Here is a 15,477-nt window from a genome sequence, read left to right as displayed (position 1 = left end):
CAGTTGATGTTTAATAAATTGTATTTGCTTTGAACCTTATGAAGTGGTCGCTGGGCCAAGAAGGCCTGCAGTGTGCAGAGAGCACCTCGGAGTGGGGACACCCTGACTCCTGCCCTAGTGACTACAAGGTCAGGGATTAAGCCCCAGGAAACCTGGGCCCAGCCTTGTTGGGGTTTCGAGGGCTCTGCTACTCAGGAGAGGAGGAGGAGCCCTCAGGATCAGGGAGCCGTGGGGTAAAGGAAGTGGGAGTGGGGACTCAGATCTCTTTGCTGGTCCATTTCACCGGGGTGGGATAGAAGCCAGGAAAGTTCCCCACAATAGCGGGACCATTCCCCCGCTTACACAAAGGAGGCCCGACGCCCTCCCCGAAGCCCGTGGGTGTCAGCAGGCAGGGTTGAGGCTGGCTCCGGGCCAGCGAGCGGCCGCGGTGGAGGGTGCGCGGATGGTGCAAGGTAATGAAGAGCCCCAGAGGGTGAGTTGAGCCGCCCGGAGCTCGGTGCCTCTGGGGAGGGATGCGAAGTGGCCGGCAGGACGCCGAGCAAAGGGACACGAAGCCGCTAATCGAGGGCCCGGGTGCTTTGGAAGGAGCAAGGTCCCGAACCCCAAGGAGGCGCCGGGTGCCAAGTGCTGGGCGCTGGCTAACTCCCTGGGGAGACGGGGCTGGGGGCTGGGGTGTGTCTGACGCCCTTGGCAGGGGGAGCAGGAAGCAGGGGGCAGGGCGGGACCCTGGGAATGGCACCCGTGGGCGAGCCGCCGGCAGGGTGCGGGGAGGTCCGAGCCCCCGGTAAAAGGGAAGCTGCTGAGTCGGGTTCCTTTTATTGAGCTCCGTATCTTTGAGGCTTTCGGGGTCGCGTGGGGAGGGGTGACACCTCCATCCCCTTCTCACACACGGGGCAGGCTCCCCCCGACTTCCCTTCTCTCACCGGGGGCAGAATCCCCAGGCCCGAGAGACTCCTCCCGCGCCGATTGTTCTAATCAGGAGCCAGGCGGCCTCCACTCCCCCGTCAGTCGGAGAGGTTCCCAGCCGCTCCCAGGGCTCTTTTGTCCCTGTCCCCAGCAGGCACCAATCCCCCCCCCCAGTTGTGTGTTTTCCTCTCGCCGAGGAGCGGCCGGGCAGCCATGCAGAGGTGGGGAGTGAGAAGCTGCAGGCTTCCCTTGCCCCCGGGGACGTGCTCCGGGGCCAGCAGCTGCCGAGGCGTGAGGTAGCCAAGGCACCCCATGGAGCCCCCGCCCGCCCCCTCCCCTGCGACAAGCTCTCACGCTCTCTCCTCCTGCAGGGGCGTTTCCCACCCTCCCGTGCGAGGTCTCTGCAGACCCCAGGCGCTGTTGGGGGGTTTGTGCTGCCTGTCCCGGGGGGGCGTTGGCTGTGAGAGGGGCCCCCAGCCGGACGCCTGGCGCCGGTGGGTGTGGGCCAGTGGGGGTCCTGCTGTCTCCGTCCTGCAGGGTTCGGATCCGTGTCGCTCCCCTCACTTGGCACCCGAGTGACAGGTGGGCAGCTTGGGCTTGCAGATGCAGACCTGCCCTAGACACACTCCCCGCCAGGACAGCCCCTCCCCCGGCGCGCCCCGGGTCCCTCCCTCTTGGCGCTGGGCCGGCTCCCCGGGATAAGACCTTGGGCAGCTCGGCCCCCGTGGTGGCTTCTTGGACCCCTGCCTGTCCCCGAAAGCCTCTGTCTCAGGCCTGCCCCCCTGCCCTGCCATCCTGGCCCTCCAGCGCTTGGACAGCCTGTCCCGGTACTGAATTTGGGAAGAGGGCCTCTAAACTAGATCTGGTAGTGCTGTTATTAACCAGAGATGTGGATGAAAAGGAGCAGAAGCAAGCCAAGAAGCTGCTGAAAGAAGGGCGAAGGCAGATGAAGAAATTGCTCAGAGAAAGCAGGAGCTGGATCGGGAACTTGAGAAGAGAAAAGCAGAACATGCAGAGAGAAAGGCAGAGAGGGCCAGACGTCAACGTAAGGAAATGGCGGAGCATGCAGAGAAGATGGCCCTAGCCAAGGAGGAAAATGCTAGACTTGAACTTCAGCTTAAGAGACTAAAAGAACAAGAGAGACCGTCTCCTCCTGAAGGTTCAATGTATAACTCTGTGGGTATGCGGGATGCTTATGATATGGCAGACGTGTTTTGCCCAGCTGATGTGATGACCCAACCCCAAAGCATGTGTGAATGCAAACCTTTTGTGTTACCTGTAGCTAACAGGGAGGTTTGGGAAGGGCGTGCATGTGGGTATGGAAAGTTTCCTGGAGCGGGTCAGTCTTACTGTAACCAAGGGGAAAGTGTCTCTATATGTGTGCCTGTGGCAGATGGCTGTGTGTCTGCGCAGGGGGGCAGTGAGCCTGTGGGTGAGGGACCCAAGGGCCCATCTGATGCCTCAGAGGTGAGGCTGGAATCAGAACCAGGGCAGGAAGGGCCCAGAAGTCAGGGAAATGTTTCTCTGGGGCAGTCGGGAGTGGCTGGCCAGAGCGAAGTTTTAGTTGAGTTGGCGGCTGGTGAGGTTTGTGGAATTGAACCTGCACAAGCTGAAATTGAGTTGTGTGTGAAGCACAGTGTGTGCAAGCTGGCAATATGGCTGGTGGAAGTAGCAGTGGGGCAGTAAAGGAAGCTGTCCCAGTGGCTAGCTGTATGCCTGAGATTAGCCAGGGGTGTTGGGACAAGGGAGAAACTGTCTCTGGTTGTTTGTCCGTGTGTGGGGAAGAGTTCCTTCCTTTGTCTGTGCACCTGAGAAGGGATTATCTGTGAATCCTCCGGAGGGGCCAGGGATGACCCAGGGAGTAAAGGAATTACAAGAGGAGTTGGTTGGGGCTCAGCAGGGCAATGCTGCTGCAGAGCCAGAGAAGGGTGAACTGTGGCTTAAGGAAGCTCATAGGGAAAAGAATTCAGGACAATGCAGCACTTTAAAGACTAACAAGATGGTTTATTAGGTGATGAGCTTTCGTGGGCCAGACCCACTTCCTCTGATCAAAAAAAGAGAGAGTCCTGGCAGTGCTTGTAGCAAGCAGTTCGCTGTAGCTGAGAGAGGTGACGATGCCTGGCTGGGAGAAGGCATTCAGGAGAAAGCTCTGCCTGTAAAAGGCAGCAGCTTGCTGTGTGAGGCACTTGTGTCAGTGCCTGATGGGCAGAATTTGTCTGTTGGCAGTGACTCCACTGACTTGGGTTTAGGGAAACCCAGTGTGGATGGTGGTGGAGAGGTCTCGGAGGGACTGAGGGTTGTTCCAGAGGAGGCAGGAACAGCCAGAGAACTGGAGCAGGCTGCTAACCCAGTGACTGTGGGTGACCAGCTTGCTGGGAAGTCAGTGTGTGTGGGACAGGATTGTTCCCAGGTGAGTGAGGAGAGTGGGAAGTTAGTGTCTCAGATCCAGGAGAAGGGCTGGGTAGCTAAGTATGCAGAGCAGAACAGCTGTGTGGTCACTCTCCCTAGGATGCAGGAGATGGCAGTTACGCTCCCGTCTCTAGACACGGTGGACACTCATACTCAATCAGGGAAGTTGATATCTGGTTCCATGTGGAAACAGAGGTTAGAGAGGGACAGAGGAGAGACTTGGGAGGCTACAGCTCACTGCTGTTACCCCACTGAGTGGGGAAAGGGGGGGAATTCCAGGGCCATTGTGAGCCAGGGAGTCACACCCAGCCAGCCCATTGTCTTGGTCTGGCCAGAGGTTTCAGGCCTGGAGCCCACAGGACAAGGGGGAGGGGCAGGACTTGCTTTGGCCAAGAAGATTTGCAGTTTAAACCTGAAGGGCCAAAACTGCAATGGGGTGGGGCCAGAGAAGGGGCAGGATGGAGAATGTCAATATACACCTGAGATAGGATTGTTCTTGTTACTGATGTTAATTCTTGTAACCGATGGATTATAGTTGCAGAGAATTGTAAGGGTATTCAATGGGCATGATCTTACGGAAATACCATGTACTCTGTCTGGAGATGTGCCAAACGACAGACAGGATGTAAATGGACATTGTGATGTTGCTAGTTCGTGGTTAATGCTTGTAACTGGTCTAGGAACTTCTTACAGGACAAAAAAGGTTCCAGCCAGACGGTGCTGCATGACAAGGGAAACTGAGGCACACCACCATTTTGTTTTCATGGAGAAGTGCAAAAATGCCTACACTATTTGGGATGAGAATACCTGCATTCACACAATGTTAATTGTGGTTCAGAGAGTTGCCAGAGCTGGCCTGGGTAAATTCACTACTTTCTTCAGCTCTGGGCAAAATCACCTGACACACACGGGGATCGTGCTACAAAGGCAGATCCAAGTAGCTCTGGGTTTTACCAAGTTTTACCTTGGGATTCTAAGACAGTGCAAGGACGTGGTTGTCGCTATGACAGACCTTGCAGTAATGAAGCCTATTTTAGGCAAGCTGGGTTCTCATACACTGATCCAGCTCTGTACTGTCGTTTCTAACATTGGGTTAGAACATGTGATGACCCAGAGCCAAAACATGGGGAGGCCTATGATGCCCTCAGTGATGTTACTGGCATCACTTCCTGCATCAATTTTGCATTGGGGGTGTCACGTTACTGAATTGGAGGGAAGCAGCCAGGTCACTGCTGCACCCACAGGTGGGGGTGTTGGCCCCAGAAATGGTATAAAAGGGGCCATGTGGGGTGTTGAATAGGAGCTCACTGTCTGCCGATCCTGTGTACGCTGTCCATGTGATTGTATAATGTCTGTGTGTGGAGTTAGGAGTCTGGAATCTGTGTGGATACTGAATATTTCTCCGCATGTGGTTGAGCGTTAGGCAGAGCCCGGCCTATGGACATGCTAATCAGCGAGGCCCTGTGGGACAATGGCACTCAATGGGCCAAGGACACACCTAAAGAATGAGGGCGGACACCTGAGGGCTGCCGGCAGGGAACGCAGGGATAGGCCGCTGGCCAGGTGACCTGCTGCAGCCAAGAAGAGACCAGGAAGGAGGGATAAAGAGGCCATGTGGTGGACTCCATGTTTTGTTCTCAGCTCAGCACTTCATCCCAGAGGCAGCATTGCAGGGATCGAAGAAAAGACCTGTGGACCCATCCTGATCCTAGGATGCGCAACAAGGAGTTTTGAGCCAGCAGCTGTAACATCTCTGCAAGAGCCTGAATCGAGAACTGGGAGACTCGATGCATGTAAAGTACTATCCTTTAGCAACCTCACTCTCATGCTTTTCTTTCTTGTGGTAATAAACCTTTAGATGTTAGATGCTAAAGGATTGGCCCAGCGTGATTTGTGGGTAAGGTCCAAAGGGTAAATTGACCAGGGATCTGTGGCTGGTTTCTTGGAACCGGACAGGACTTGTTCGGGGTAGGTGGGATTGGTTGCTAAGACCCCCCACCAGTGTATGAGACCCGGGGCCATCTGGGGCACGGATATTGCTGGGGTGTCGGAGGGGTTTTGCTCTTGAGGCTTCAGGCAGGCAGCTGAAGCGCTCTGTGGGACTGGTTTGTGGCCTGTTTGGAGAGGTCACCAGTCGGGGGCTGTAAGAAGCCCCGGATTTGAGCAATTCGCCCTGAGCGGACGCCCTCAGCTGTGCCCAGACACGGCCCGGTCCGTCACACAGCCCCCCGGTGCCTGGCTGCCTCCTTCCCTCGCCCACGCTGCGCGTTGTCTGGTGCTCCTGGAGAGGCACCACAGGGAGTCTCTTCTCTCCTCTGCGCCCCCTTGGCTTTTCCCTCCCCCGGGCTCACAGCCCAATACCCCGTCTTGCACCCCAGAGTTCCTGGGCTGGCTCGGCCGCCTCCAAACGCCACGTCCCAGCCACGATCTGAGTCCCAACAGCGCCAGGAACAGCCTGGCAGTGCCCTGTCTGCACCTGTGCCCTGGCCACATGGGCACGGGTCTTGGCCACCGGCCCACCCCACTTCCGCCATGGCCCCACCCTCGCACCCAGCTCCCCAGGCCCCCCACCCAGCGGCTCGCGGACACAGTGGCGGGACACGGAGTAGCGGGCAGAAGGCAGGTTTTATTGCTGGTCTCAGCCCGAGCCGGCAGCACCTCTCTGGGGACACGGGTTAGTGGTGAACCCTCGCCTGCTGAGGTGGGGGATGAGGGTCCTCACTGGGTTCGTGCTACGGCCAGGACGTCGGAGCCTGGCTGAGGCGCTGGAGCCTGCGGGGCCCGTGCCCCACGCCGGGCTGCCTCACGCGGTGTTCTCACGCCTGTGCGTGGAGTCGTGCTCATTTTCCATCAGCTTGGTCAGGATGGTGCAGAACTCGCTGAAGGTGATGCAGCCGTCCTCGTCGCTGTCGGCCTCGGTGAACAGGTTCTGGATGCACTCGTCCTCGGACGTGTCGGGCCCCTCGGGCGCGGGAGAAGGAAGAATCCCTTGGTCACATGGTGCTCGCGCTTCGCCCACCCCGACGGAGCCAACGCCCCCTCCTTGCACGTCTAACGGCAAAACCCCGCCTGCCCCGCCTGGCTCCCAGAGAGATTCGCAGCTCGGGGGCAGCCAGACGCCCGGCTCCCCGACGCCCAGCTCCCCGACGCCCAGCTCCCAGGGGCTTTCCCGGGAGTCGCTGACTCCCCGTGCCGGCAGCCAGAATGTGAAGCTGAGACGGATTCGAGACCCCTCCGTGTCAGGAGGTTTCCAGCGTCGGGCCGCGCCCCAGCACTGGGCAGGGGAATGTCGGGCGCTGGGTCTCGTGGCCGGGAGAGGGGCGGGGCTAAGGCAGCTCCCTGCCTGCCCTGGCACCGCACACTGCGCTGCGCCCCAGAGCCACCCGGCAGCAGGCCCGGCCCCTAGGGGAGAGGGCTCCGTGCATGGCCCCTGCCCTGAGCACTAGCCCCTCATGCCCAGCGGGGGGAGCCTGCTCCCGGGGGCAGTATGGTCTGCAGTCCTGACCCCCCAAAGCTGGAGCCCCCTCCACCCCCCAAAGCCCCATCCCAGCCCCACCCCGGGGCCCTGCACTGCACTCACATCAAGGGTTTCTTCTACTGGGTCGTGAGGGGAAAGGCTCCGTGTGGCCCCGGAAATCCCCAGGAGATGGGAGGCCCATGAGCTGGGCCGGGCTCCGGGAGCTGGGCCTGCCTGCGCCAGGGAGCGCCAAGGGCAGCGCCGCGGGGCCCGGGCGGCGTTTCCCCGACGAGGCCTGTGGTCTGGCTCTGCGCGGCGAGCGTTGGGTTCCAGCAGCATCGCCCTGCGCCTGGCGCCCGTTCAGGGTCACCGCGCGGCCTGGCGGGCTCCCCTGAGGCTCCTCCATGCCCCGGAGAAGGGAGAGGAGGGGCCGGACCCGGGGGTGGCCAGGGCGCCCCCAATCCCTGTCCCCCAGCCCCGGCTGTTCTGCTCACCTGGCACTTGGCGCTCAGATACGCGCTGCACTTGTCCGTCATCAGCTTGTGAAACTCCTCCAAATTCAGGCAGTCGCCCTCAGGGCCGTAGTCGTGGAACACCTGGACAATGGTGCTCATGGCATCTTCCAGATCGCTCGCCATGGTTCTGGGTGCCTGGGGAGCTGGAGACAGGAGGGCGCTGGCTCAGGAAGGGACCGAACACCGAGCCGGCGAATGACCGCAGCCTCCAGCCCCCGGCGGAATGTCCCGAGCACGGCCCCCGGGCCGGAGTCCCACGGGCCCGCTGAGATCAGACAGGGACGCCCTGTGTGGGGGGCACAGACCTAGGGACGGCCCCGGCTCTAGGGGGGGAGGCAGAGGGAGGGTTCTTGAGCGCTGGTCCCGTTCGACAGGCGGGGCCCTGAGCCACAGGGGGGAGGGGGGGTCTGCTCGCTCATGGAGCAGATGAAACCCTCGGCGTTAGCCCGGCAGCCTTGGCCGTGTGGCTGTTCCCCGGTTCCCTTTCCCGGAAGCGGAGCCTCCGCCCCTCCAGCCCAAGACAGCGGGATCAGCCTCTCCGCGGGCCCCGGAGACCGCCCTGCCCTTGAGCAGCCTCGCTGCCGGGGCGTTGCTGCTTCGTGAGCTCCCCCAGGCCTCAGTCACCGCGCTATTCCTGTGCACACCGGCAGCAGGCTCCGGACGGCCCGGCCGTGGCTCCCAGCAGCGCGGCCGCAGACTCACCTGTGTCGCTGGGAGCTGCTGGAGACGAGCCGTCGGGGGTGAACACAGCCCAGGGGACGGCCGCTTTTATGGGCGCTGAGCCCTGCGCGGGCGGGAGAACGCCCCTGCCTGCCTGGTTCTTGTTTCCCGCCCCCGTCAGGTCCCGGAGCCTTGTGCAAGGCCCCGCGCCCGGCACGCCTAGGGGAGGCCTCTGGCATCGGGGCAGGGCATGGGGCTGGCAGAGGCCACCAGCCGGCAAGGGGCACCTTGGAGCCGGGGTCACCACTGTCCTGCGCCTGGGGCTCGTGCCCTGGTTCACCCAGAGCATGACGGGAGCTCAGAGCCGGGCCCCACTGCTCAGCAGGGTCACCGCAAAAGGCTCCCAGGGGTCACTGAACAACCTTCCCCAGGGATTCTTCTCTGCCAGAGCGGCCGGGCTCCGGGTCGGCCTCCGCTATTCCGTGGGCACCGGCGGAGACAGGGAGCCGGGGAGGACAGAAGAGCAGGAAAACAGCCGGGGGGGCAGCCCCTCCCTGTCCAGCCTTGCTCGGCTTGCGGGGGCGAGGAGACGACCGGGCGGCCGGGCACGGAGCAGGTTTGCTCAGGGACGTGGGTCTCAGCCCGGCTGGAGCAGGCGGCTGCCGGATCCGCAGCTGCTCTTGGCCCAGGGCGCCCGCCGGTTTCAGGGGAGCGAAGCTGATTACATCCGGGGAGGGGGGCTCTAGGGCCCATGGGCATCAATGGAGCCACCTCGTTCCCCCAGAGGTGCGGAACCTGAGGCCCAGTCCCCCCCCCCAGTAGTGGGGACCCCACCTCTCCGACCCCCGCTGCCCCACGTGGGCCTGGAGCACACCTGTGACGTAGTGGGGGTACTTGCTGGGCTGTGGTGACCCCTGCTGTCTGGAGCAAGACCCAGCAGGGAAAACCTCATTATGCAAAGGTGACGCCAAACCTGTTGAACCAGACACCCCCCATGGAGAGGAACAAAGGAAGGGGGAATGCTGCCCTGGCTGGGGGGCAGGGCTGGAAGGGAGTTAGTTGGTTGCTGGCTGTCTGAGAACATGCAGGAGAGCCTAGGGGAAGGGGCTGGAGTTTAGGGGCCCAGTCTCCCCCATCTCAAGGGGGCCTGAGGCATCCTAGCCCAGCTCTGTGACCAGATTCCATCTGTGCTGTGCTGTATCCTGAAGAGGCAATAAACTTCCTCTAGTCCAACGGCTGGTGCAGTCTGTTTGTGCCATTTCGGGGTGCAGGAGACGGGAGACCCCAACGTGCCGTCACAACACCCAATCTACTCGCCTGGCCCCCAGGCTCTGGGCTGGGAGGGGGACGTGGGAGAGTCTGTCTCCTCCGTCGGCGCCAGGTCGGTGGGGTTTGGTTTCGATTGGGATTTTCTCTTTTCTGTGGTTTGTTTTCTGCTTCTCACTTGCGTGTGGCCCCTGCCTGACTTCTATGTGGGTCAGGGGCCCCCAGCCAAGAAAAGGTCCCCCGCCCTGGTCTCTACCCTTGGGATCAGCTGGAGGCTTATTAAATGGGTGGGGGCTTTATCAGGATCTCAAGAGGAGGGAAACTGAGTCACCATCAGTAGCTGGCTCATGGGCTTGGTCGTGTTCAGATCACAATGTGCCGCCCACGCTGCATGCTCCGAGTGCCTGTCACTTCCTGGGGCCGGCCCGTGGCCCTGTGCCCGGACGGACGCTGCGTTGGGGCAATCGCTCTGCACCTGTACCCCGCCCCCGAGCCAGCCCCGGGCCTGAGCATCCGTGAGGGACCCCAGCCTGCTCCGGCCGGGTGCCCATTCCTGGAACCGGCTCCATGCGCTTGCTGGGAGCGAGGCCGCAGCCACAAGGTCGCCGGCCCGGCCCTGGCCTAAGCTGGTTGAAATGGCAAGAAACTGTTTTCTCTTTGTGATCTTGTCTGATATCTGTTTTGTGGGTATTGATCCTTTGGCGAAGTGTCTGAGACGTTTGTCCAATGTACAGAGCAGACGGACACTTTCGGCACATGATAGCATAGATTATATTTCTGGATGCGCAGGAATATGTGTTCTTGATCTTATAACTCACTTGGTTGGGTCCAATAATGGTATCAGCAGAGTGAATATGTGGACAAAGCTGGCAACGGGGTTTGTTGCAAGGGAAGGTACCAGGGTTGGTATTAGTGTGGTATGTCCTGTGGTTGTTGGTAAGAATCATCTTGAGGTGAGGTGGTTGTCTATAGGGGTATGTCTACACTATCCCCCTAGTTCACACTAGGGTGGTTAATGTAGTCATACGGAGTTGCAAATGAAACCCGGGATTTGAATTTCCCAGGCTTCATTTGCATGATCCCGGGCGGCGCCATTTTTAAATGTCCACTAGTGCGGACTCCGTGCCGCACGGCTACACACGGCACGGACTAGATAGTTCGGACTAGGAGTGCTTTTCTGAACGATCGTTACACCTCGATGCGGTTGTATCGAAGGGCTTGGCTATAGATGATGGATTGTATGGTGTGTTCTGGATGGGAGCCGGAGGCATTTAGGTAACTGTATAAGTCAGTGGGTTTTCTGTAGAGGGTGGTGTCTAATTTTCCATTGTTGATTTGTACTGTGGTGTCCCGGAAATGGATCTCTCGTGTGGAATGGTCCAGGCTGAGGTTGATGGTGGGGTGTAGGTTGTTAAAATCTCTGTGGAATGTCTCCAGTGTTTCTTGGCCATGTGTCCAGATCATAAAGATGTCATCGATGTAGCGGAAGTAGAGAAGGGGTAAAAGAGGACGGGAGTTGAGGAAACGTTGTTCTAGGTCAGCCATAAAGATATTAGCATACTGTGGGGCCATGCGTGTACCCATGGCTGTGCCGCTGATCTGGAGGTATAAGTTGTTCTCAAACTGGAAATAATTGTGGATGAGGACAAAGTTACATAGGTCTGCTACCAGGTTGGCAGTGGTGTCCTCTGGGATAGTGTTTCTAATTGCTTGTAATCCGTCTTCATGTGGGATGTTGGTGTATAGAGCTTCTACGTCCATGGTGGCAAGGATGGTGTTATTGGGGAGGTTATCGATGTTTTGTAGTTTCTTTAGGAAGTCAGTAGTGTCTCGGAGATAGCTGGGGACACACACACACATGTACACACAGTCTTTCTCTCACACACAAACACAGACACAGTCTCACACACACACGCACACAGACTCACATGTACACACAATCTCACACACACACACACACGGCCTCTCACACACACACAGAGATACGTACACACACACACACACACAGAGATACGTACACACACACACACACACACACACACACACACACGGTTGGACATTAGGAAAATCTTCCTGCCTGTCAGGAGTAAATTGCTCCGGGGAGGCTGTGAAATTGCCGTCCGCGGAGGCGTTTCAGGGCAAGTCGGGCAGGCCCTCGCTACGCACAGACAGACGGACACACACACACGTCTCCTCGCTCACCAGGGACAGGTGGTTCCTGAGCAACCGGCCTCTCGCCTGCTGCTTCTCTTGGGGCTGGCGACGCGCCTGGCCAAAGCGGGGGGGGGGCACGTGGGGTCACGGTTCTCCCCAGGTCTCTGCCAGGGTCGCAGCAGAAGGTGCCAGCAGCAGCCTGAAGGGGAGGAAGGGGGCTTCCCTGACAGGCTGGCGATGGCTCCCCTGCCCTGTCCTGCCCCGCCCCACAGCCATGGGGCCGGCTTGGGCAGGGCCTGGCACATGCAGGGCTCAGCTCCCCCCGCCGCTGCCCAGGCCTGGGAGCTGGGGGGCAAAGGGGCGCAGCAGGGAGGGGAGGGCGAGAGGGGCAGGTGCAGGGGGCAGGTCTGGGCAGCAGGGGGCGATCTCGGCAGGCCGGGGAGCTCGGGTCCCCCTGGACGTTTGGACAATTGTGGAAGAAAACATCGTCCTCACTCTGAGTTTCAGCAACACATAGCCAGGGGCAGTTGAATTACGAGCTGCAGCAAGGGAAACACTGGTTCGGACGGGGACGAGCCCCCCCCAGGCAGATCTTCGAATACAAGCAATTCTGAAGCAGTTTCTATACTGTCCATTAGCTATAATAACAGTAACAATCAGTCTCCTTCCCATCCAAACGCCAATGGCTGACAGTGACCTAGTTCCTCCCAGATGCTCCTTCTCTCACGGCCCCTGCCAGAGTCAGCGTTCTGTCCGTATCTCCGTATGGAGGGAGAGGTGAAGGCAGCGTCTCATTCCAGATCTCGCGTGGTCAGGACACACACTTGGCCTGACTCTTGCTCTCTTGTTAACAAGACCAAGATGGCTGCTCACAAATTCCCTTCTTCCCTTTTCCTGCCTCCACACCCTGAAATTCAAACTTGGCATCTGCCCCAGCCCGGCCCGCCCGGCACAGCCCCCGGCAGGGAGGTGGCTCCGGGCCGAGGGAGCCGGGCCTGAGATAACACCAGGGTGTGGCCCAGTTAATTGAAGGGGGGCGGATGCTCCTACACGCAAGGCTGGGCCCTGCCCTGGGCTCGCTGGGAGCGGTGAAGGCCAGTGCGTGTGGCAGGCACCAGGCCGTGGCGGGTTACCCGCCGGCACGCAGGCACTGGGCCACGCTGTGGTGCTCGGAGGCTCTCTGCGCACAGCGGTGGAGGGGTGGGGGGGGGGGCACAGCTCACCGGTCCGGCCCACACTTGGCCCCTCGGCTTCTGGGCAGACCCCCTGTTGCATAAATTGCTAGTTTCGTGCCCAGAGGCTAGTTCCATTTGCCTCGAGAAGAGAGTCCCACTTTCAGGCTGGGTCCAACTCCATTTATTGTTTGCAAACAAGTTTGGCCGCGGAGCTCAGTGCTCAAAGCAAGGTCGACCACGGGCAGCGCCCGAGCTGAAACTTTGATGGATTCTACATTCCTTCTGGCCAGCGTGTCGCAACGTGATTGGTCACTGCAAGTTTACTCAGTTCCCTGGCAGAAAGTTTAGCAGCTTCTAAGGCATGCGCAATGTGCTGTTTCCAGCTTAAGCAATGGAGGGGAAGAAGCACACTTAGTTTTTACTACAATTCCCTCCTCAAGATGCTTTCTTCGAATTATACTTCATCTGTCTCAGCCATTGCTAGTCTCTGGTAATGTACAAACACTTCACGTTTTACAACTGACCGTACAGTCCGCTGTACAAGAGCTAGAAGACATGGTGCTAGACAAGGCAATAAGCATAACATTATCATTACAAAACAGAGCTAAACAGGAATGTACCAACACAGCACAATGAGGTTCGTGTTCATGTTCCCTTTTTACTAATTTTCAGTTTTAGTCGTTTTGTAGTCAGAAATCTTTGGGCTTTGGCCGTGTCAGAGGAGCGGACTTTTCCTCTTTTTCCTTGAAACAGTCGTGGTTCAGCATCACGCAGGGGAGAGGTTACCAGCACATCACCCTGTAATATTTTGGTTCTGGTGTCCAGCAGGTGGGAAAGCAGGACCAGAAGAGAGAGGCTTATCAGCAATCGGGGTAGGATCATTTCTAGATGGAGGGATCTTTTTGCAGTGAGAAGCGTTGGCCAACAGTCAGTTCTTGGCACATCACAGCAGTGTTGGTGGGTAGCAAGACTTGGCAAAGGTCTTTCTAGAGCGGTCTTTCGCCGATGGACATACGAGTCTCTATTCTCTGAGCTAAAAGCCAGCTGGCTCCTTTGGAACCAAGGTTATTTAAAGCAAACCGTAAAAACAATCCCGCGCGGTTGTTTGCTACCGGCCTTATCAAAGTGAGGCCCTTTGGAATGTGGTTGCCAGGGGAACCAGGGTCACAGTAACTGCTGTAGCGCATGCTTCTCAGGCTGACCTAATGATCTGAGTTTGTCAGTTCTCAGCAAGATACCATGGACTGCCTCAGTTTACTCCTACAGTTCCTTTCTCTTGACTTTGGGGTTCTCCTTAACCCACCAGGTTAAATACAACAATTTAAGGGGTTTTAATGTACTCTGGAAGTACGAGTACAGCACCAGCATTATTATAAATGTTAAAATCAAAACTTCCCACATAATTTGGCAAACACTATTCAAATCCATCCCCAAGGTATTTCATCACCTTACTGGCGCTACCCATGATTATAGGTTTGACCTCTACTGCCTGGTCGAGTGCTGCAGAGGTAGGTGTTTGGTATGGTCCACGGTGTTTCCCTATCTGTGTGTACCTCAGACGGCCAGCCCCGATATTTCTTTGGGCATTGGCTACTAACTCCTTGATCTTTGCCTGCAGGGCCAGTAAACCCTCCTCTAGGTACTTACTTCCACCATGCCACTCAGGATCTCATGTGAGGTTACCTCCACTGCCAAAGTGCGATAGAGCCGCATTCCATCAACGGTAAGGATCATCCGGTGAGGGGCTGTTATGCACACAGACGGATATGTAAAGGGGCAGGATGGAGCGATCTGTCTGGGTAGTCAAACACCAGTAGGTACCGTTCATTTGGACCAGCTCGATGTTTTTGTTTCTCTGAGACAACCACATCAAACCTAGGCAGATTCGTCATGATGTTAAATGGGCAGGTACATAAAATTTCCTTATCGAAGTGGGTGCAACAATCCCTGGGTATAGGGAGGCTCCCACACCTTCAGAATAAGCGATGCCCTCGATCTATCTGTATGCTCCTGCTTTGGTACAGGCAGGGAGGTTACCATTCTGATCTGATCTGAGTGAGGAATCCCCAGAGGGTATTACTGCATCTACCAGCCTGGGTTCTATACAATTTCTGGGCTATGACGTAAGTGTTGCTGACAGAGTTTCCAGGCCCAAACCAATCTGCGATGGTATCTGCTAAGCCCCGTCGTTGCCTAATCAGGCATTTGCCAAGTTGATTAGCCAGTCTAGCACACAGCTGGTCTATACCAGTGTGGATCATCACCAAGGTAAGGACCAGGGACAGTTGGCCTGGTTCTGGGACAGGGGTCTGTTCAGGGCATGATGCACAATTGGGAGGCTCTAGTTTGTCCTTAAAGTCCTGGTTGATGATATCCAAATGGGGGCAAGTTAGCGATGGCCATTGTTTAACAAATGACAGCCATGCCTCAGGGGTTACCTTTGTCTGGGCTTTAAGTGGTAAGCCCCAGTGGGAGTCAGTAGGTCCAACTTCAGTGGCCTGATGTCAGTGTTTAGCTTCTTTCCCACAATATTCCATACAAAATGTAACTCAGAGGACTGTGTATTCTTTGTCCTCGTAGTGTCCATGCTGTTACAATAAACAAAATGATTCTGTGTGAATGAGGGGAGGCCCAAGGCCGTGTATTCCCCATTGCTATTAGCGGCTACGTCTACACTGGCATGAATTTCCGGAAATGCTTAAAACGGAATAGTTTTCGTTATAAGTATTTCTGGAAAAAAGCGTCTACATTGGCAGGATGCTTTTCCGGAAAAGCCCTTTTTCCGGAAAAGGGTCCATGGCCAATGTAGACGCGCTTTTCCAGAAAAGAGCCCCGATCGTCATTTCCGCGATCGGGGCTTTTTTCCGGAAAAGACTTCTGGGCTGTCTACACTGGCCGTTTTCCGGAACAGTGTTCCGGAATAAGGACTTATGGC

At 57.6% G+C, this 15,477-nt stretch overlaps 1 protein-coding gene across 1 annotated transcript; it reads right to left on the bottom strand.

The window, feature by feature from the left end:
- Positions 1-5,921: 5,921 nt before the first annotated feature.
- Positions 5,922-8,146, bottom strand: LOC142819608 (protein S100-A8-like). The gene is made up of 3 exons (XM_075907828.2): positions 7,990-8,146; positions 7,267-7,430; positions 5,922-6,277 (listed from the first exon to the last, which is right to left on the bottom strand). The coding sequence occupies exons 2-3, from the start codon at positions 7,408-7,410 to the stop codon at positions 6,119-6,121; spliced, it is 303 nt and encodes a 100-aa protein (XP_075763943.2). The 5' UTR covers positions 7,411-7,430; positions 7,990-8,146; the 3' UTR covers positions 5,922-6,118.
- Positions 8,147-15,477: the final 7,331 nt, after the last annotated feature.

This window comes from Pelodiscus sinensis, chromosome 22 (assembly GCF_052426305.1).
Source record: "Pelodiscus sinensis isolate ZL-2025 chromosome 22, ASM5242630v1, whole genome shotgun sequence".
Taxonomy (NCBI): Eukaryota; Metazoa; Chordata; order Testudines; family Trionychidae; genus Pelodiscus; species Pelodiscus sinensis.
The sequence above is the reverse complement of the archived record's forward strand: the minus strand, read 5'-3'. Positions and strand labels throughout refer to the sequence as shown.